The sequence below is a fragment of the Malus domestica genome, chromosome 15, assembly GCF_042453785.1.
Source record: "Malus domestica chromosome 15, GDT2T_hap1".
In the NCBI taxonomy this organism is placed as follows: Eukaryota; Viridiplantae; Streptophyta; class Magnoliopsida; order Rosales; family Rosaceae; genus Malus; species Malus domestica.
The window spans coordinates 38294702-38318388 of NC_091675.1; the positions used below are offsets into that span (position 1 = coordinate 38294702).

The 23687-nt window shown below is 37.8% G+C and overlaps 1 protein-coding gene across 1 annotated transcript; it reads left to right on the plus strand.

The window, feature by feature from the left end:
- Positions 1 to 14262: 14262 nt before the first annotated feature.
- Positions 14263 to 15621, plus strand: LOC103401823 (extradiol ring-cleavage dioxygenase-like). Its single transcript, XM_008340537.4, has one exon. It carries the CDS (start codon positions 14594 to 14596, stop codon positions 15437 to 15439), a length of 846 nt encoding a protein of 281 aa, XP_008338759.3. The 5' UTR covers positions 14263 to 14593; the 3' UTR covers positions 15440 to 15621.
- The last annotated feature ends 8066 nt before the right edge of the window (positions 15622 to 23687 follow it).

Below are 23687 nucleotides of genomic sequence, written 5' to 3' on the forward strand. Positions count from 1 at the left end.
TTTCATCTAGCTAAGGTGACGAGATCATATACCAGCTGCAAACATGACTGCAAGGATAGACATACTTAATAGACGTCGAGTTAACATCCCCGAAGGGTGTGTCGCCCTTGTTGGATGGTTTGGACGCCTCTGTTGGATGGTTCGGTACACTGGTGGATAACTAATCAACCTGTCTTGGCATGGAGAATGACATATTACTCGATTTATAGGATTCACTTCGCTAGAAGAGGAAGACACGGCACAACAATGAATCCATACTAACTGATGTCTCAAATCATTTCCATCTCATGAGATTAATCCGGATTACTCCCGAGACTTGAAGTTCTTGGTATAGTATACTAGTTTGGATGAGTTAATGGAATTGAAATGAGATTACCATCAATGATGTTTTCACTTATATGGTAGCCACTAACATAAATGAAAAACGACAATATCGAACCGTGTTCCACTGATTAAGTGACAACGTAGAATTGATTGGACAACTGAAATTACAATCTAGGTCAAATTTCTTACCAAAGTGTGTTTGGACCTATCGTTCCTACACTACCCAAGGTAACCTTGTTGTGTTACAAGTGGGAAAGGAAGTGTAATGAGATGAATGCAATAGTGCAATATGATGCACGTTTTACGACGCAAGGTTTCTCTTAAACGTCATGTGATTGATAGCAGCATTATGAAATGTGGTTTGTGTTTTCTCCATGGGGATATAGATATGGAGATTTACATGTAAGTTCCTGAAGAATTACATAGACTGGTTCAAATAGTTCCAAACCACGGAACACCCTTTTAACTTGTTTGAGGTGTTCACCTATGGATTGAAACAATCCGACGGATGTGGTATACCCGTCTAAGTGATTATTTGATTAGTCAGTGATATGAATGAATGCCCTCTGTGTTGAACTTTGAAGTCTTATTTCGAATTGCTAGAGTTACAGTTTATGTTGTTGACACGAATGTCACTAAGACTTTGGAAGAGCTTGAGAAAATTGCTTCGCACCTAAAGATGGAATTTGAGATGAAGGATCTTGGGAAAACTCGTTTATGCCTTGAACTGAAGTTGAAGCATTGTTCTGACTGTACTTTAGTATACTAGTCGAACTACACCTTGAAGGTGTTACTTTTATGTATACATGTGATCGTCCATACGTTATATGCAAATGAAACCCTTGAAGAGGTTATGAAATCCGAAATTCCATATCTAAGTTCAACTTTGTGCTTCGTTGTACTTAGCTCATTGCATTAGACAGGACCCGAAATTCCATATCTAAGTTCAACTTTGCGCTTCGTTGTACTTAGCTCATTGCATTAGACATGACATTTCCTTCGTTGTTGGTATATTGGTAAAAATGCAGCAACGCACCTACACGCAACCACTGAATTGCTATTAAAGATGTACCTTGAAGGTACTACGAATTTGGGCAAATCCCAACGCATCTTGAGCAGATCCGACCCCCTAATCCTTGAAATGATGCTTGCCTTGTTTGTTATGTTGATACTGGTTACTTATCAGACCCGCATAAGGCAAATCCCTGAATGGTTATGTATTTACCGTTAGGGATATCATAATATCTTGGAGGTCCACGATACGACCTTAGTTGCAAAACCTTTGAATTGTTCCAAGACTCACCTCACTTCACTACGCCACATGTGTGACATGGTTAGGAGTTCTTGTTGAGTATATTCAAAGTACTTGCTATTGTCATCCATTTTTGAGTCCTAACGACGATCCATGAAGACTATGTTGCATGTATCCACCCGACCAAGACATGAGACGTCAACAAAGTCAACGCTAAGATATATTGCCTCTACGTCTACATCAGCAAAGCATCAGGAGATTGAAGTCATGCAAGCCAATCCTAGACAACCTTGCCAACCTCTACACGATGTCACTGCCAAAGTCAACCTTCCAGAAGTTTGTCCGAGGAATCGGTATGCCTAACTGTCATATGCAATGCTTGTAGTTCTCATTTGGAAGTTCTGTCAAACTCAGGGGGAGTATCCATAAGTATACTCATTTGATCTTAATGTACTATTTTTCCCTACGATTATGAGCATTTTGCCCACTGGGTTTTTGCTACCTAACTAGGTTTTGACGAAGCACCCATCCTAGGCTGATCATATCTTTGTGAGCTCTTCTACTTGCGTCCAAAAGACGTATAGTTTTGACTTATTGCAATTTCTCACTTTTCTCCTTAGCCTATAGGTTTTTCTCCCACCTTGGGTTTTACCATAACGAGGTTTTGTGAGTTTTACCTTTTTTATGCATTCTTCCGTTAATTTGAGACTCGAATTCGCTCATTGTGCCAACGACTTCATCAACGACTTCATCAACTGTACTTACTTCATCATTGAAGACATGATACGCCATTTAGTTGAGTATTTACACACTCAAGGGGGAGTGTTGCAGTCCTATTAGATTAGGAATGTGATTGTGTAAATCCTAGTGTATCTAGGGATATCTTTGAATATTCCATTTAGTACTTACTATCCTATTAGAGTTGTAATCCTATTAGGGTAATGAATTAACCTTCCCTACTACTATAAATAAAGGCACAATGTGGTGAAATTGAACACACCTCACAATTACACATCTCTCTCTTCTCTCTCTATGCAACACCCCTATCTCTTTCTTGTCTCCATAATTGTTCAGTAAATTATGATTACAACATATTGATCGATTTTCAATTATAAGGACCATGAGTGGGTTAATTTTAGAGACCAATTGTGAAAAAAAAAACCCTTTTAGTTATAGCCAAGATTTCTCCTGATGGACGTGTGTTTTAAATTTGTCAGAGACTATCGATTATAGAAAATAATTACAATTGTTTAAAAAAAAAAAACTCAATTCTCAGCTAATTGCAAGCTGGTCATAAATACAGGGACAATTTACGACGACCAAAATTAGTTCTCTTAAAAGAAAGGTTTGCGCCAATAAACTAGGAGGCTATTTTCACGTGCAATTTTTAGTTCCTCACACTTTTATATTTGTTTTTAACTATTAAATTGAATAAATCAAATAAAAACAGTGCATATGACTAAAAAGAGTAAATTGCCAAAATGGTCCTTGAGATTTGCATAACTCATCACTTTGGTCATTGAGAATCCAAATCGATAAAAGTGGTCCCTGAGATTGTCCACCATCCATCATTTTGGTCCTTCCGTTAAAAACGCTATTAAGTGTCCTGGAGCTCTTGGCCATAAGTTTGGGCAATTTTCAAAGCTTCGTAACTTAATCGTTTCTTAACCAAATTTGACCCAATATATATCAAAATGAAGATAGGAAAGTGTAGAATAATATTATACCTATTTAGAAGCCAATGGTTGCCGGAGATTGCCGGAAAATAGCCTCAAAGTTGATTGGTTTGAGTGAAAACTTGAAAACTCGCCGGAAACTGGGTAAACTTTAAACATTCATAACTTCTTCAATACTCAACGAAATTAAGTAATTCAAAAACAAAAATCATACATTTCGATGAGACGAAGAGAACGGTATGGCTAACTCACCATGATTTGGCCGGAAAACGGCTCGAAAGTGGCTAACTCGAGACCAAGATAGACACTTTTGAGCCATTTTTTGGCCAAACCACAGTGATTTAGCCATCAAAAAAGGTACCATTCTCTTTGTCTCATTTAGAAGTATGATTTTCATTTTTTAATCACTTGATTTCGTTGAGTATTGAAGAAGTTATGAACGTTTAAAGTTTACCCAGTTTCCGGCGAGTTTTCAAGTTTTCACTTGAACCAGTCAACTTTGAGGCTATTTTCCAGCAATATCTGGCAACCATTAGACTTCTAAATAGGTATAATCTTATTCTACACTTTCCTATCTTCATTTTGATATATTATGGGTCGAATTTGGTTAAGAAACGATTGAGTTACGAAGCTTTGAAAATTGCCTAAACTTCCGGTCAAGAGCTCCGGGACACTTAACAGAGTTTTTAACGGAAGGACCAAAATGATGGATGGTGGACAATCTCAGGGACCACTTTTATCGATTTGAAATCTCAGAGACCATTTTTGTGATTTACTCGACTAAAAACAGTATACGGAAGTTCCTCTTAATCTCAAATGATAATGCTTGTGTCTTTCATGGGGACTTATTTTTTTTATAAAATCTTTCAAAAATAACAGAAAATCCACTTAAATACACTTAAATACTCTCAGAATTAAAACAAAATAAACATAAAGTAACCACCACCAGCAAAAATTGCTGTCAACAATGAAGGTACCATTAAAAGCCTTTCTCATGGGTACAAGACTATGGGGGGAATCACTATTTTTCTCCTACTGTCTTCATCATTGGCTCAACCATATGGCAGTATGGGATCCCATATTTGATCAATGAATTGGCCAAATAAAGGCCCAACGTTTTCAAAGCAGTGTCCGAGCAACTGAACTTCAACACCAGCAGTAACAATGGAGATCGATCTGGTGGCAGGAGGTAAAAGCAAGAAGACGAAGTGCACTGCGCCCAAGTCCGATGATATCTATCTCAAGCTTCTTGTCAAGCTGTACCGTTTTCTTGTTCGAAGGACTAGAAGCAAGTTGAATGCAGTCATTCTTAAACGTTTGTCAACATGGCACCCTTTCTCTCTCGAGGTTGATTAAGTATACGTTGGGAAAGGACAACAAGATTGTTGTGGTTGTGGGGACTGTCACCAATGACATTAGGGTTTATGAAGTTTTGCAATTGAAGGTTACAACACTGAGGTTCACCGAGATTGAGGCAGTAGGAGAGTGTTTGACATTTGATCAGCTTGCTTTGAGAGCACCATTGGGTTAGAACGGGGTTCTCCTCAGAGGTCTTAAGAATTCTCATGAAGCACTTCTATGTAAATGGTTTTGAATTTTGAGGATATTTAGGTCTATTCATGTGAGTTTTCTGATATATTTGAAAGTTAAAGTGACATTTATGAATTTAGATGTTAAATTTTGATTATGAATGATAAATACTCGTTCAGATTCTCGAAGGAACTTCGACCTTCTAATGACTCGATCGATGACAATTTTATTGTCTTTCCCCACCATGATCTTCCTCAACTTGCGCTGCTTTGCAAGGCTTAAAAGCATCACGGAGGCCTCAGCAATAGTGGTCGTGCCAGATCCCAAATGTTATTGGATGGCCTATCCTGACCTTTTCTTTTCAACCCTCCTCCAATTATCATACTTCATTCATTTACAGTCATGCTCTTATTTGTCAACAATGCATCAAATTCAAACCTATTCTTTCCTAATTCCAAATTCCAACTTCCAAGTCTGGTTACATCCCACCACTATTATTATATTTATATGACATTAAATTAATAATATTTGACATTTAATAAACAACCTTAACATTAAACCTTCACTTATAAATATATATATATATATATATATATATATATATATATATATATATATCTACTTTGATCTTTCTCTTTCACGGTGCAACCCAAAAGCAGGACTCCAAGTCTACAAAGCTATTCTTCTTCTCATTTTTGAAATTCATACATATAGTCAAATACCAAAATTCAAATTAATTCAACAACTATAAGTTTGTAAAATCTATCTTGATGTATATAACTTTTTATTGTTTAGCTTCTATCTTATCTCTTATTTATGTGTTAGTGTTTAGAATTTTTTTGTTGATTCTCCCTATAAAATTTAATTGTATAGATGACAAGGTTATCATGCAACGATTAATATTGTACATGTTTGGAAGTACATTTAAAGCAACTGAAAGCGCTTTTTAGGAAATTTTTTGTGTGTTCCAAAAGCACTGTAAGTGAATTTTGAAAGAATCACTAATATTTTACTTCTTACAAGAAGTACTTAAGTTCATTTGTAGGATTCATTTGCATTTTAACTAAGGATTAATTCTAAAAGCACTTTCATTAAAAGCGTCTTTAGTCATTTTGAAAGCACTTTCAAACACACCATTATCAAGGAATATGTTATTATGATGTTTTGGTTAGTAACTTTGTAATTGTTATCCACCATTTTTTTTTTTACATTTGTGAAAGGCTTCTTCTCACAAGAAATCTTGGCTTCGCCATTGCAGACATTACATCAATAACTTTAAGATCAAGGTTTAAAGAATCTGACACACCCCGACCCGAAAAGTCCACTTGGACTCCAAATCGAGTTGTGCTAGCCGACACCAAAAGGGTGAAGAAGCCATAAAGTATAGTGATGTGGGAAAATGTGAATAAATTTAAATCTAAAAGTGCCTAAATATAAGAGTGCGCTGTGAGTGGAAATGAACCCATTTCACACGTGATGTCAGAGCATAAGTATAGTACAGTAGAGTGGATTGAGAATCATACCATCGAAGGTAATCTCCAATACCAAGATTTGCCACGAATCATCGTCGATAAGAAAGCTCAAAAAAAAAAAAAAAAAAACCTGGAGGGTGGAAACAAAGCAAGGGTGAGTGGCCCTGGAAATAAATTTTTAATAAAAACCTTCTTAATTGTTATAACCTCTCGCTGTGACACCTGTATAGTTTCAAAAAAAAATCCATACCACATATCATGTAAAATCAAAAGTACATCAACAGTAAATCCATAAATATACAACGACACATCATCTTATGAGCAATATAAATAATCATGTGCTTAATAAATCAATGCTAGCACATAAGTCGGAGTCACCTATAGTGACCTGTACGACTCATCCACATCTCATCAATCAATGCTAGCACTCATCCATATCTCATCAATCACTGCTAGCACATAAGTCGGAGTCACCTATAGTGACCTGTACGATTCATCCACATCTCATCAATCAAGGATATCACATAAGTCGGAATCACCTATAGTGACCTGTACGACTCATCCATATCTCATCAATCAATTCCTGCACACGAGTTGGAACCACTTAATGTGGTCTGTACGACAGGCTAGGTGTAAATAAATACACTTAAGTACTACGATCATGTGAAGGCTAGACCTTGTCCTCGGGCGGAGCACTAATACCGAGGTGCAGGATAATGAGCATTAAATGCATAAAAACATAACCATACACACTGAAATCACTATCATCAACATGTACTCACCTGAAGCTTACCTGGGCATCCGTAACGTCATTTGGCATAACCACTTTAACGTCCCAACATTCTTAATCGAAACTAAACCCAGTGATAGACCAGAATAAAATCATGGTTAATCTCTACGCTGTTAACCATCATAACTTCTTTCCTTAAAGAAATCAAGTACCATGTTAAATTTGAATTGTTTTATGGCTACATCAAACTATCTTGTTAGACTGCCTACGTACCCTCAAACGGGATCAAGCCATTCGTAGTTCAACTTAGTACTTCAAAGCAATCACAGTAATTATAGGCCGATAATATGCATATAGATATACAGTAATGCAATCTAAAACTTAACCATACCATAGTATTTTAACATATATATATATATATATATATATATATATATATATATAACATGGCATAAAATGCATAGAACAATTTAAAATCATTTGTGGAATTATCAGTCATATCTATATACGATAAAAGGAAAAGACCCACTCACCTGAGGTCTGTGCTACGACTCCCTAGCACGAAAATCGAGACATCACGAACCATAGTCACTTGCCACGAAGTCCAAAAGTGGACGGAAGATAGTCAATTTTGCCCACAAAGCCGACGGGTGCCTAAAGCTTCCTGGTTTCAATTTGTCGTCTACTATGGTCCAACGGGGTCAAGGTTGGTTGGGATTTTCTCCTGGAATGATGGGCTACAAAGCCCAAGTGGTGGCATCAGCCACTGCTTTGCCGATTCGCCAGAAAATTGAAAATGGGTGCCGGAGCACTATGATAACCGTCGACTTTTGTGGTCTTAAACCACCTCATACAGTGGTTAATCAAGGTGGTTATTGGTTGGGTTTTGTAGAGAGGAATGAGAGCTTCAAGATGATGGTGGCATCGAAAAACTCCACCGGAGTTGGCCGGAATCGGCGTTGGAAGATGGGTGGTTGCAATGGGTGTGGGTGCGTGTTAAAGGCCACGGGAAGGCTGTGAGCTTTCCCTTATTTTTTATTTTTTTTAAAATTTTTATTATCTTTTCCTGATTGGCTCTCACTCTCCCTTACTCCAAATCATAATGGTCCCCTTAACCCATATGTTGATGGGTTCTCAATCCTGCAAGATGGGAGTTCAAATAATTTAACTACCTTTAAATAACCAACTTCAAACGTCCATAACTATACCATTATAATCCGAACTCGTAAACGGCTTTCGCCTATGCGTTCGTAGTGACGAGTATTACTTAAATACGCTAAAAGAATAAGTTACACATTTCTCTAAACGAAGGTTAACGAAAGTCAAAGTCCTTGCCTCTAGGGCATTTTCGTCAATTCACGCTTTTAAAATTTATAAAAACATAAAATTTGGGACGGGTTGTCACAGAATCTCTCAAATTGTTTTTTATGAGATTAACTAGAGGGAAAGGAAAAACCCAATTATGAATCCAAAACCAAATTGTCTTGACCATTTCCCACCAGCCATCTCATTCCCTTTTAGATAATGGGTCTACCTAAGAGGACCCCTCTCCAAGCAATGAAGTGGTTTTGTCAAGGCCGGCTCTGAAAATTTAGGGGCCCTTGGCGAGCCTTCAGAGTGGGGTTCTAAAGTTATTTGACCTCCAGTTATTTGTACATTGATATGTATAAAAGGGAACTCGCTAAATACATAAAAAATTCTAATTCTACATCAAATATCATTAAAAATTAATATTAAAAGACGATAGATATACAAATAGACCTAGCAATATCTTACACGACCCGTTAATACGACACATAAACGACACTAAAATAACGGGTTTCGGGTCAACATGATAACTAATTGGGTCGTTATAGGGTCACACGATAAGAATCCATTAATAACGGGTCCTTAACAGGTTTACACGAAAGTAACACGCGGATAACCTGTCTCGACATGTTAAGAAAAAAGTTATTTTCATAATTTTAATTTTTTAAACTACTAAAAAACTTACTATAAATACAATAGCCATAGTGTATATGTATATATTGTATATTAAATATTAAATATGTATTATTATTCTATATAAATTTAAAAGAATTTAAGCTTTATTTATTTATTTTTATAGTATACTACAGGCAAAAAGTGAGATTGTCACATCCCAGTCTCGACTCCGCTGTAGCACGATATTGTTCGCTTTGGGCCCTAGCCACGCCCGCACAATTTTGTTTTTGGGAACTCACACGAGAACTTCCCAGTGGGTCACCCATCCTGGGAATGCCCTTGCCCGAACTTGCTTAACTTCTGAGTTCCAATGGAATCCAAAGCTGGTGAGTCCCAAAAGGCCTCGTGCTATATGGAGGTGGGCATGTACATATAAGGCATATCACCCCTTCTTTGTTGGTCGATGTGGGATGTTACAATCCATCCCCTTAGGGGCCCGACGTCCTCGTCAGCACACTCGCACCAAACAACAAAATGGCTCTAATACCATTATGTCACATCCAGTCTCGACTCCGTTGTAACACGATATTGTCTGCTTTGGGCCCTGGCCACGCCCTCACAGTTTTGTTTTTGGGAACTCACACAAGAACTCCTAGTGGGTCACACATCCTGGGAATGCCCTCACTTGAACTCGCTTAACTTCGGAGTTCCAATGGAATCCAAAGCCAGTGAGTCCCCAAAAGACCTCGTGCTATATGGAGGTGGGCATGTACATATTGGTCGATGTGGGATGTAACATAGATTAAAAAAATTATAAAAAACATTAAAATAAAAGTATCAAGTAATTTAAAAATACCAAACACATTAAAAGAATTATAATAATTAATTTAAGTGTGAAAAATGTGAAACAAATATGCAAAGGCTCGTGGTCGCATCCTCTACGCTATGAGCATGGGTACAACATCGTTTGAATTTTAAAACCATACAAACCCTTACGAATAATATTTTGAAGGGAGTTCAAAATAAATAAAATTCATAATCATTAATGTACAAGTCTAAAAAATGTGAAAACATATATAAACATGCAAGGTTCTTCAACCTTAAAACACAACTCCCTTCATTTTGCATATCATTGAACATTTGGTATTTTATCGTAATGTACTAATATTTTTTCATTAGACTCTTATTTTGGAGTATGTAATACTTGAAAGACAAATGTTTTTATTTTATTTTATTTATGTTTTGAAGTAATTTTTATGTGACAATGTGGTATGCATATACTAAATTGTTGATTGACGAGTATAATAAATTCAACAATACCAATTGTTTCTATTGTGTTTTTTTTTTCTTTCTAAAATCAACATCACATTAACGAATCTAATATTAGAATAATCTATTGAATACTAAATTATTGAAAAGAAAAATATAAATTCAAAGTTTTCATTATGTTAAGTACAATTTCCAAGACCATGTGATAGTTGATTTAAACATTTGATAGAAATATAGAGATTGGAAAGTTGAAAGAAAAAAAGATTGCAAAGGGACTTGAGTTTTATAACTTTATATGCATTTGGATAGATGGATTGGGAGTAAATTTAAAAAACAAGAAAAAACTAGTGACTAAAAAGACAACTCCATGTTTCGAACTTAACACTCCAAAGAAAAAAGAAACCAAACATTTCCACTGCACTACAAATAAATTTTGATATTTCTTACTTTTGCTCTATTTATATGTTATTTGTGTTGTGGTCTATTTTATCTGACAAGTTTAGGGTGGCCGGCGGCAAGGAGAAGAAGAGAGAGAGATGTGTTTGTAGAATTGTAGGGGAATGTGTGTGTTGTTATCCCTCCTATATTGTGCATTTATTTATAGTAATATAAGGAGAGAAGATATTCCTTTATCCCCAAGGAATACAAGATACAATAGGAAATTATAACTAGAATCAAATCTAATCTAGGATTTACACAATCACACTTAAACTAGGAATGTTTACAACACTCCCCCTTGAGTGTGTAAATACTTAAGGTAGATTTAGCATCATGCAGAAGTTGAGGAAGTCGACCCATTGGCAATGATTCTAAGGAACAATGCTTATTCTCAATAAGGTAGGAACTTGCATAAGTAGTAAGTCTCACTAAAAAACCCTAAGGCTATGACAAAAACCCGACTAGGGACAAAATCCATAGTTTGAGGAAAAATGCGTGAGAAATGCAAAAGTCAAAGAAACATCTACAAGACGTCATTAGGGATATGATCAGCCCAAGGTGGGTTCCTTGTTAAAACCTAGTTAGGTAGCAAAAACCTAGTGGGAAAAATACTCCTAATCGTAGGGAAAAAGAGTATATTAAGATCAAGCAAGTATCTACAGGATACTCCCCCTGAGTTTGACATAATTCCAAAGAGAAATAGCAAAGTTACAACTCATAAAGTTTACACATACCAATTACATGAACAAGCTTTTGAAACGTCGTCTTTGGCAGTGATTTGGTGAAGAGGTTGGCCAGATTGTCTTATGAACGGATTTACGTGACTTCAATCTTCTGATGCTCTTGTTGTTGATGTGAATAGAAAAACTTTAGTGCAATGTGCTTGGTGTTGTCTCCTTTGATATAACCCTTCTTGAGTTGTTCGATGCAAGCTGCGTTGTCATCAAAGATTATCGCCGGGACATCAACAGCTAGATAAAGATCGCAAGAGCTTCGAATATGGCCCACTACTACTCTCAACCCAAAACATTCCTGAGTTGCTTCATGTAAGGCGATAATTTCAACATGGTTAGACGAATGGCAACTAAGGTCTGTTTAGTTGACCTCTAAGATATTGCGGTGCCTCCAACAGTAAAGACATAACCCGTTTGAGAGTGCGCCTTGTGCGGATAATATAAGTATCCTGCGTTGGCATAACCAACAAGGCGAGAATCAACTCGAGGAGCATAGGGTGCAGCACCATTCGAGGATTCGTAGGGATAGAACAAGCACAAATCTATAGTACCCTTAAGGTAACGAAAGACGTCTTTCATGCCAGTCCAATTTCTGATGTTAGTGCATTACTATATCTTACCAAAAGATTAACAACAAATGAGATGTCGGGTTTATTGCATTGAGCTAAGTACAATAAAGCGCCTATTGCACTTAGATAAGGAACTTCAGGCTCCAAAATCTCTTCATCATTCTCCTTCGGATGAAAGGGATCTCATTTTGCATCTAGCAAAGGAACGACCATAGGAGTACTCAAAGACTTCGCTTTATCCTCATTAAAGCGGCGCAGCACCTTCTGGGTATAGTTCGATTGATGTACTAGGATTCCATATTGAGACCGAGACAGTATCGAGTCTTACCTAAATCTTTCATCTCAAATTCCGACTTCAGGTGCGCGGCAGTTTTCGCGAGCTCTTCAGAAGTTCCGATAAGATTCATGTCATCGACATATATTGCAACAATCGCAAATTCAGAATGTGACTTCTTAATGAACACACAAGGGCATAGTTCGTTGTTCATATATCCCTAACTAGTTAAATACTCACTCAGACGGTTATACCACATTCTTCCGGATTGTTTCAAACTGTAGAGTGAACGTCTCAGCTGAATCGAGAGCGTGTTCCGGGGTTTGAAAATATTTGAACTAGTCAATGTAAGTCATTCGGGAACTTTCATATAGATTTCTGTATCAAGATCCCTATAGAGATACGCGGTTACTACGTCCATCAACTGCATATCTAGTTTTTTGGAAACTACCAAACTGCTAAGGTAGCGAAAAGTAATCATATCCATAACGGGGTGAATAAGTTTCGTCATTGTCAATCTCGGGGCGTTGTGAGAAGCCTTGTGCAACAAGACAAGCTTTGTAATGCACAATTTCATTTTTCTCATTACGCTTTCGAACGAAAACCCACTTGTAGCCAATGGGCTTCATATGTGGAGGAGTAGGAGCTACAGGTCCAAACACCTTACGTTTCGCAAGCGAATTGAGTTCGACTTGGATTGCTTGTTTCCAATTTGACCAATCAGTTCTACGTCGACATTTATCAACGAAACACAATTCAATGTCATCGCTCAACATGATCTCAGTAGCTACTGCAAATGCTAATGCATCGTCGACAATCATCTCATTTCTATGCCACACATCATCTAAACTAGCATAATAGACCGAAATCTCACGATTCTCGGGAGGAGGATTCGTCTCTTCAAGGACGTTTCCATAATCTAGAATTTTCTCAAGAGTTGGGTAGAATGAGTAAGCGATAGTTGGATTCATGGTAGGCTCTTCAGGACCTTGTGCCATGGTTTTCCTCTTCCAAGGGTGTGAATCCTTTGAACCAAGGGGTCTGCCACGCTTTTGTGTAGGGGCAGATGATTGGCTAGTCGCTAATGTACGTGGATCACCAAGATTGGCGTCCCGGGCTTCCAAGAGGGCAGTTCGTTGTACATTTGGTACATCCATCTTTGTAGGCGTATTCGCAGCTAGAATATGTGATCCTTGTCATGCGTGCTAGATTGGTGAAAGCATCTGGCATGCTCTGAAGGTCTAATATGCGCTGCATTTCAGTTTCAGATTGAGCGGTGCGGGGATTTAAATGAGACAAAGTGGGAGTCATCCACGATAATTCCCATCATTCTTCAGGAACGTTGACGTTCTTATCTCCCCCTAACGACGGGAATACTGTCTCATAGAAGTGACAATCCACGAAACGAGCGGTAAACAGATCGCCTGTCAAAGGTTCTAAGTAACGAATAATTGAAGGATAATCATATCTGACATAGATTCCCATCCTTTGTTGAGGTCCCATTTTTGTACGTAAGGGTGGCGAGATCGGCACATATACCGCACAACTAAAAACGTGCAGATGTGATATGTCGGGTTCTTATCCGGTAACCAACTAGGAATGTTTACAACAATTTACAGGATTTATAAATTTTTTAGAGGTCTTTCCAAAGTGGGAACTTTAGGCGGGCACGTACACGGGCAACTCTCAGGGCCGGCCCCGGGCTTTGTTTGCATTTTGTTAACCAAAAGGATTATTTAAGAAGATATTTTGCTGACATGATTTGCACCCACCATTTGTCATTATCCTGAATTACTTTCCATGCAAGCTTTGCCAAAAAGGCCATATTGAGGTGACTGGATTTCCTAATCCCCAATCCCTAATCCCCCATGAGATTTAGGAACACATACATCATTTTAGCCAACCGGGGAGAAATTTGACTTCTTATTCCAAAGGAATTTTCTACTCTCTCTATCAATAGCATTGGTTATCTTGCGGGGCCAAAAAGTAAACGATAGTATGATTAGGCGTCCCGGCTAGGCTAGACTTAATGAGGATATATCTCCCAACTTTAAAAAGAGAGTTTTCTTCGGAGCCAGCTAATTTATTTTGAACTTTGAGCAAAAGTTCTTTAGCTTTAACGGGATTTTTCCAGAAAATAATGTTAGGAATGTCTAAATATATTCCTGCAGTTGCTTTATCTTGAATATGCATAATGTTGACAATATCAACGCGTTTTTTCCTTGTTCGTTCCATTCTCTTTCTTCTATTTTTTAATCATTTTTAGAAAAAAATGACAGAAGCACATACGCATGCTTGACCGAACCCAGATTACGACTTTTCAGTATAATAATATTATATATATATAAATCCCTTCTATACCTAATTCTCAATCCAAATCAAATTCCCAAATTCCCCGTTGTATGTCTGGTAATTCAATTCTCAAAGGAAAAGGAAAAACCCTTGTTATGGCAGTGAAAGACACCTTCTACCTATCCCACGGATCGCCGACGCTGAGCATCGACGAGTCGCTTCCGGCCAGAAAATTCCTCCAGTCGTGGAAAGAAACGGTGTATTCTCAGAAACCCACCTCCATCCTCATCATCTCCGGCCACTGGGACACCGCTGTCCCCTCCGTCAGCTCCATTTCCGGCCGCTACAGCACCATCTACGACTTCTATGGCTTCTCCAGATCCATGTACCAGATCAAGTACCCCGCCCCCGGCTCCCCCCACCTCGCCAACCGCGTCAAGCAGCTGCTGACCTCGTCGGGCTTTGGCCGCGTCGACGTGGACACCCAGCGGGGGCTCGACCACGGCTCCTGGGTCCCGCTCATGTTGATGTACCCGGAGGCAGACATCCCAGTTTGCCAGCTGTCGGTCCAGTCGGGGAGGGACGCCACTTATCACTACAACATGGGGAAGGCGCTGGCCCCACTGAAGGACGAGGGTGTTCTTATAGTGGCGTCAGGCAGCGCCACCCACAACTTGGGGGCGATGAGGAAGACCAAGAACAATGAGGTCTTCCCTTGGGCTCGCGAGTTTGACACGTGGCTCAAGAGGGCTCTTCTGGAAGGAAGGCACGATGATGTGAACCAGTGGGAGAAGAAGGCGCCGCATGCGAAAACGGCGCACCCTTGGCCGGACCACCTTTACCCGCTGCATATCGTGATGGGGGCTGCTGGTGCGGACGCTAAGGCTAAGCAAATCCACGACAGCTGGGACCTTGGTGCTGTTTCGTATGCAGCCTACCAGTTTACATCACCTTGAACTTGAGCTTGAGCTTGATCTTGAACTACCAGTTGCCGCTGATTAACTATATCTGTCAAATAAATTGCTGTTATATTATGAATTTCATAAAATAATATTATGTTGTGAACGAATTCATTGAATGTGTATTAGTAAATATTGTATTGTATTAAAGACTAATGAGAGATTGTTTTCCTGTTTAATTTGTCCATGACTCTTGATATGCAAAAGTAGGATAAAACACTTAAAAATACGTGTAAGAGTACAAGGTGGATAAAACACTTAAAAATACTTGTAAGAGTACAAGGTTGTTGTAGTATAGCAACTCAAACAAAGTCGTTTTCCATAGGATTGAATGAATAATTTGTATTTAAACTAATTCTCAATTAATTACTTGAAACAAGATTTTGGAAAAGGTTGATTTTGTGACTTAAAATATTAAAAACGAATTTAAATTAAAAACAATCAACTAACCGTCACCTTAACAATCCTACCCAATTTTACCAATTACTTATGATTTTCTACCTACACATGCTTTGAAGGTTAGGTTTTCTTAATATATATTATACTTGGAACCTTCAACATAAAATGTATATCTAACATGCAACCTGTCCCGACGTTCGGATCAAATATGAACATGAAAGACTCATTAAGTTTTATGAAAACCCTTTGAAAAACCATGCAACCCTTAAGACGTGTTGTTCATCTTAAGTGAAATTACAATTATTAACCACAAGAAGCCAGCGTCAATTTCATGGAACTTTCCGACCAAAATTGCATCAAATTACTTTTCTAAATATCGTAATGTTCGCGAATCAAAAAGACACTTGGAAAGTTTAAAACGGTGATTAATAATTCAAAACATGCATGCATAATATCATAAGTAAATTGAAAACAAACTATATATTCTTACTAAGGTCAAGGCTTCGTTCTAGCAAAAGAAACTAGCTATGAACAATCATAAAATAAAATATTATAAAAAACAAGGATAGAAAACACCTAGAAAATAAACTTGAATAACTCTCGAAAGTGTGCGTGCGGAGTCTTTTCCTTCTCCCCTTTAACCTAATGGTGTTGTAAAATTGACTGTGGGTGCAGTGGAATAAATGAAACAAGACACAAAATTTACGAGGTTCCTCTACAGTCAGTGTGACTGGAGTACGTCCTCGGGGCAGCAGTGGTGCTTTCATTATAATTTGAAATAATAGGAGTACAAAGATAACTCTCTCTATTATCTCCTCTCATCTTCCTCTTCTTCCTCTCTTCCTTTTCTTTCTTCTCTCTCTCTCTTCCTCTCTTTCTTTCTTTCTTTTCATTCCCATCTTTCCCGTGAACTCACCTCACTTCATCTCCTCTTCTTCCTTTATATAAACAAAAGAAAGCACTATTCACTTTACAAATTTTCCACAAATGAATAGTGAAAATACTGTGCATAAATAGTAACAAACTATTCATGTGGACCATCCACATAATATTTACAACACTCCCCCTTGGATGGCCACAAGTCTTCGATTGACTCGTTAGAATCTTGATCTGTCTTGGATGCTCCCCCTGATGAGTATCTCCCCCTGATTTCAAATCATTTAGGTTGATCGTTGATCATTCTGCTTTAGTCTCTAAGTAAGAAGAGGTGCTGAAAGAGTTGCTTTACTTGTTGTTAACTTTCCACAGGCTTTTTCTTGAACTGGGCTGGAGGACCTTCTGCTAGACTTGATCCAAAGGTCTGAACTAACTCATTTTATCTGGAGCAGAATTTGATTCAAGAGTAGTGAACACTTGATCTTGAATCGGACTTGTGATTTCTTCAAGGACCTTCGAGGCTTGATCTTGAATGAAATTGGACCATGAGGAGCTTCATGTGGCAAGTGATCTTCAGTTTTGTCAGGGATGAATCAGCACGCGTTTGTTGCGCTTGTCTCCACATGCTTCAATGTATCATTTTCACTTTCCTTACTTGCTCCCTTTGCTTAAGTAGTATTTTCCCTGCTTTTCCCCCATGCATGTGTGGCATCTTCTCCGGCAGTATTTGCCCTCTGATGCCGGAGTGGAGTGCAACCCTTGCATTTGGATGGTTCATCACTTCTTGGTGACTGGAGACCCAGCTCCAACCGTTGAAGATGACTACTCGAGAGCAATACTAGGTAAGCAATTAGGAAAGGTTCCAGGCAGTCGGCTCCTTACCGGGAGTTTGAGTGGAGGTTCCGACATATTGCTTTCTTTATCCTTGTCTTTGCAGGCAAGAACAAGGACAAAGGAAAGGACAGAGAGATTGCATGATATGAGATAATCTTGCTCTGGTCCCTGAAGATATGTGATAATCTTGCTTTGTTGTGACATGTTTGAAGAGGTATTCTCGGAGAGGAAGAAAACTGAGTATTTCGAGATGTGTTGTGAGAAATAAGTTAACACACAAAATTAAACCCTCTTTTTGGCAATTGTAGTACAGATGTAAGTAGGGTATCGTTCTAGGCCGGGGATTAGGAGGGATTGCTAATCTATTCTAAATTAATTTAAAAATATTAAACAAGACTCAAGGACACAAAACTAGGCTAAAAACTCTAATAACTCGAAACACACTTAGAATGACTCAAAATAATGAAAACAATCAAATTAGACACTAGGAACTGAAATGGACGGAAATTGAATTAAAAGATTAACAACAATGAAAACTAACTAAATAATATAATTTAATAATGGGGGGTTTGGTTTTGATGAAAAGTAAATTAAACTTAAATAAATTACAGAATTGACAAAAACATGAAATTAAGGTGAAAGGATAGGTGACGGACTAGCTAGAGGGTTCTTCTCCACACATGACACATATGCAACCTAAATTGATTTTCAGTTGTTCTTTCAATAAATTGTAAATCACAATACTTCAGATTAACCGTGAACAACGCTTTTTTAATCTTCAAGTTTTCCTTAAGTTATTGGGTTGGATGATTGCATACAACAACCCAAAACATTCCCTACACGTTCCCTACATGAATTGCATAATAGAGATACAAGCAAGAATCATTAAGTTCTATGAAAAACATAAGCATTGACGAGGCACTCGTTACTATGATTTGCATGAAACTTATGCCAAGAATTTACTTAACGTGATTGTGACTAGCAACCTTCACTACTTGTGAATATAAGTTCATAACGATTAGGTGAAATTCACTTATATTCTAGCATCAAATTCATGCATGTAAATTAAGTATGCATTCTTAATCGACATACAAAAATAAGTTATCAATCAAGCAGTTAAGCAAATTAAATCACAACTCAGAAATCACAACTGAAGGTAATCAATTCATATTACAAATATATTCATGGCTTTGAATTAACCTCTAGCCAAAATAAATTTAGTTACACATTATTAAAACAGAAATAAAATATAAGTTTGGAAAGATTTAACCGAGAGAAGGCAGCTTGCTGCTTTCTTCACTGGCGTCCTCCCTGCCTTCTCTTGGTCTCTCCTTATTTCCTTCTTTCCTTTCCTGCGCCTCTGACCTTCTCTCTGCCTCTCCTTATTTCCGTTGCGCTAGCGCTGTGCGTCTTCTCCCTGCTCTCCCGTTTCCTGCGCCTGTGTGGACTGTTGCTCGTACTCACCCCTCCCGCGCCTTGTTATCCTCACGCTGCCCAAGGGCAGCTTTCCTTTTTCACCGTTTCTTTTCCGCGTTCCCTCACTGCCCAAAGGCAGCCTTCTGCTTCTTTTTATTTTCGCTGACCTTTCTCGCTGCCAAAGGCAGCGCCTATTCTCACGCTCCCTGCCCGTCCCTCCTCTTTCACATCTAACCTCTCCTTCTTTTATTCTTTTCCGCCCTCACCTAACTTCCCTCTATCATTTTTTTATTCTTCCACTTATCTCTGCCTTCCTCCGTGCTATGTTTTGTCTGCCATTTCTTATCCTTTCTTTTCTATTGGTTCTTGTATTGCTGCCTTTTTCTGAGCTGCCAAAGGCAGCTATTCTTCTCCTCCCACTCGTCTATATCCACTACTCTTTCTTTAATTGCTCAGTGCTTTTCCCTTTCTTCCCCGCTGACCAGTCCGTTTATTTTCTACTTCTTCTTTTCTCGCCAGCTGCAAAGGCAGGTTTTCATTTATTCCCCTTAGCTGTCTCCTTTTATTTTCATTTAGTTTCTAGCAGCCCCATATAGCAGAAAAATAAGTTCTTTCGATCATGTTACTCCTACAAACACAATATATCAAAAGTATCATAAATACTTAAAGCTTCCAACTAAATTAGACAAGAAAAGAAATATAAAATGATGAAATATATAGTTTAAATATTGGTTTATCATTTAGCGTCACAATGGGTTAGCAATATTGTAATTTAAATTTGCTTTTGACGAATTTATTATTTAAAACTCATTTGTGCCATTTTTATTTTCTTTGCATAACAAATCCTATAAACACAAAAATAACGTAAATAGCTCAAAAATATAAGGAACTAACTAAGAAAAGACGAGTGAATTTGAAGTAAAAATATATATAAATATGATCCGATCAAGATGCTATGTTGAAGATGCATTCTCGGAGATGAGGAAGAGTTAGGTATTCTTGCAGTGTTGCGGGTCTGCCTTGTTATGGAGAACAGATGTCTTCATATATAGAGATTTCTCAATAGCAAGTGGTGGTGCTGTGCTTTTACTCTTGTCAGCAACTGTGGTGTAAATAGAACAGTAAGATTTACGCGTTTTCAACTTTGTCAGAGATCTTTGACAAAGTTGCACGCGATATCTGAAAAGCTGAGATTACGTCTGAAAAATGCCAATGAATTTTATTCAGGAAAATCTGGCTTTTGAAATTCGGAGAGTGGTGCCTCATCGATCATTGAACAAGTGGCTCTGCTGCCTTTTCTTTTATAGAGACATCAATTGTGTTCAAGAGTATGCTCAGAAAGTTGCTGCTTGTAGAAATTTCCCCTATCTTGCACCTTTGAAATTTTATTTGACCTCTGTTTTTGCTTCATCATTTCTGAAAAATGACTTGCCCATCTAACATTTGCTTAGATTTGAGTCTTAAGAGTGATACAGACGAGCAGCGTCAGGATAATATATGGCGCCCGTCCTTCTTATCTTCTAATGGTCCTCTTACGGTTGGGGACTCTGTGATGAAGAATAACATAACCGCTACTGTGGTAGCTAGGAATTTTTTCACTCCAAGGGATAACAAGATCCTTTCAGAACGGTCTGAAGAGTCGGCCGTTCAAGACTCCTTGGCTCTCAGTGTTCAGTGTGCTGGCTCTGTGTCCAATATGGGCCAACGCCTACTTGCTCAAACTCGCCAAGTTGAATCATTGATGGCGGAGGTGGCAAGTCTTAAACAAGAGATCAGAGGGCTCAAGCACAAGAATAGGGTGTTACACGTGCTTGCAAATAGTTACTCTACGAGCATGAAAAGAAAGCTCGTTCAACTGCAGGAATCCGAAAGTCGGATTCAAAGTGATCACCAGAGGTTCGTTGCTAGATTCCGAAAGCAACTGATGCCTTCCCCTTCCGGTGTTTTGCTAAGTACTGGGGTGCCACATGATCAATCTCCAGTGCCTTCTCCTTCTGGGGTACTTCCGAGTACTGAGGCTTCACATGAGCAACCTTTGTGAAGGCTCCATCCTGTTTGTTTGTTTTAACTCATGTGTATGTATATATCTGTAATTTCTTGGAGATATTAATAAATAAGCTTTATTTCATTCAATGTATTGTGCCAAATACAATAAAGCATATACTTCACTAAGATATGGTACTTCTGGACCAAATATTAATTTATCTTTACCCTCACGAAGATAAATGATTATTCTTAGTGTCTTCATCATATGAGTATTCAACTCATAATCTTCAATCCATATGGTTCTTTTAATATCATAAATATCATGGATAAGATTCGTGTTGGTAGATTGTTCGATCTGCAGCTCGAGACAATAATTCCTTCAACACTTTATAATTTTTCTAGACTCTTCAGGAGTCCCAATTTAATATCATCAACTCTTCAAGAGTTCTAATTTAATGTCATTGACTCTTGCAAGAGATTTTAGTATGTTGCAACAATATCATAATGATAGTACTCACTAAGGCAATTTATATCATCCATTGGTATTGAGTACATATTTTATGTTTTACCCTTCAGAGGCTTACTTCAAGCAATTTGAATCCTTCAAGGGTTTTCTACACTTCATGATACATTTTCCTTTGGAATTTATACAGAGCAATTTGCTCCCATGTATACTTGAGGGATTTACTTATGGAGATATAATGTGGGCGACTCACAACCCTTCGTATATAATTCTCCATTCATATGAACTCGTTTACAACCTTGTGTCATATCATGTAAGTGTATTACACTGTATTACAAATGCCCATATATAACCTCCTTGGTTCAACATCTTTTGGCTATTTGTATTGTATTCAAATATATATAGGTTCATTTGCCCACGTTCTTACAAAATTGTAATGGAATTGCCTTTCTCCATTTTGGCCAATAATTTTTCTTTTGTCGACGAACAAAAGAACGTGACTCAATATTAACACAGCTCATTGATGAATTTAGTAGCTACTTGTAAAAACCAAAATTACCATTGGTTATCATCAATCCGTGATCCCATATTCTCATGTGCATGCGCATGCATAAAAGCTTTTCATTTCTTTGGATATCCATTGCCTCTTCAAGGGCATGACGCTATCTCTTCCAGGATAGTCATAATTTAGAGAATGTGGATCATAACCTCCTCTTGATCGTTATAGAGCTTGGATTTTAATCTCCACTTCCGGGAGTTGAGTCATTGGAACCTATATGTCTATTATGCTCCATGTATGAGACATCAACATTCCCATGTCTGTGGATTGTCCTATCTGGGACGTGTATCCATGCGGCGACTGTCATGCTTCTGGCATGCAACAGTTATGCTTCGGGAATGCAATAGTTCAGTAGTGCCATATTATTCTTCTTTCGAATAACTGAACCTTTTGAGTCTAAAAATCTGCCACGCTTCAGGCGTGCAACAGATAAATCATTTACTGTCTCATTATTTTATCCAACAGAGACATCAATTCTTGTAGGCACATTTGCAGTAAGTATATATGATTTCATCACTTTCGTTGCATCATTCATTTATTCATATTTCATTTTCTCATTGATTGCTTCGTGAATCAAAATAAGACAAATTCTCTTCGTTTTTCTGGAACGGTCTTTTCTCATCATTCTTTGGAATGATATTTTCTCATCGTTCTTCTGGAACGATATCATTTTCTCCCCCTAATGGCAGGAAAATTGTCTTATCAAAATGACAGTCCGCAAACCAAGCGGTAAATATATCCCTAGTCAAGGGTTCTAAATATTGAATGATAGATGATGTTCAACATCAATGCCCATTTCAGTACGTTGTGGCAGTGCAATAGGCACATAGATAACACAACAAAAAACTCGTAAATGTATAATGTTTGGCTAGTTTCCAAACACAAGTTGTACTGAGCAATATTGATGGTTGGAAACTGGTCTCATCCGAACTTAATAATGCGTCATGTAAAATGACATGTCCCCATGTAGAAAACTGGTAATTTCGTTTTCATGAGCAGAGCGCGGGTAATCAATTTCATCCGCTTAATAAATGCTTCTGCTAAACCATTTTAAGTATGGACATAAGGAACTTCTGGTCCTTATTAAATAGTCTATGGACTGAGACTTTTATGACCTTTATTATAATTAAGTTGAGGCACTGTGGCACTTCAAACTTAAGGTACTTATCAAGAAACTTCATGTCCGATCTTGAGGATCTAGGGACTTCATGTTTGATCTTTTTGCATGATGGAACTTCGGGTCCTATCATTTTATGTGATGAGGATCAAGAAACTGCAGGTTCTGATCTAATCAAGGAACTCTGGGTCCTTGTTATACTCATCGTAACAAAAGATAAGTACAATAAATAAATTAAAGCAATAGGCGGTAATTCCAGCCATAGTAAATAAATTGAACAATAAATAAATTAAAGCTTGTGACAAGGGCTTTAATTCAGCACCATTCACATAAATCAAAACTTAAAGCAGTAGGCGGTAAAACCGTCCATGATAAATAAATTGCTTTAAAGTAAATAGAACTTGTGACATGGGCTTTAAACCAACACCATGCACATAAATATCGAAGCTTTAAAGCAAAGGTGACATGGGCTTTAAACCAACATCATGCACATAAATAAATATATACATATTTTCTTCTTTCGTTTCAGATGGTGTAACACCATCCAAAAAACTTTACCTTTATTTTATTTTTATTATTTTCTTATTCAATCACA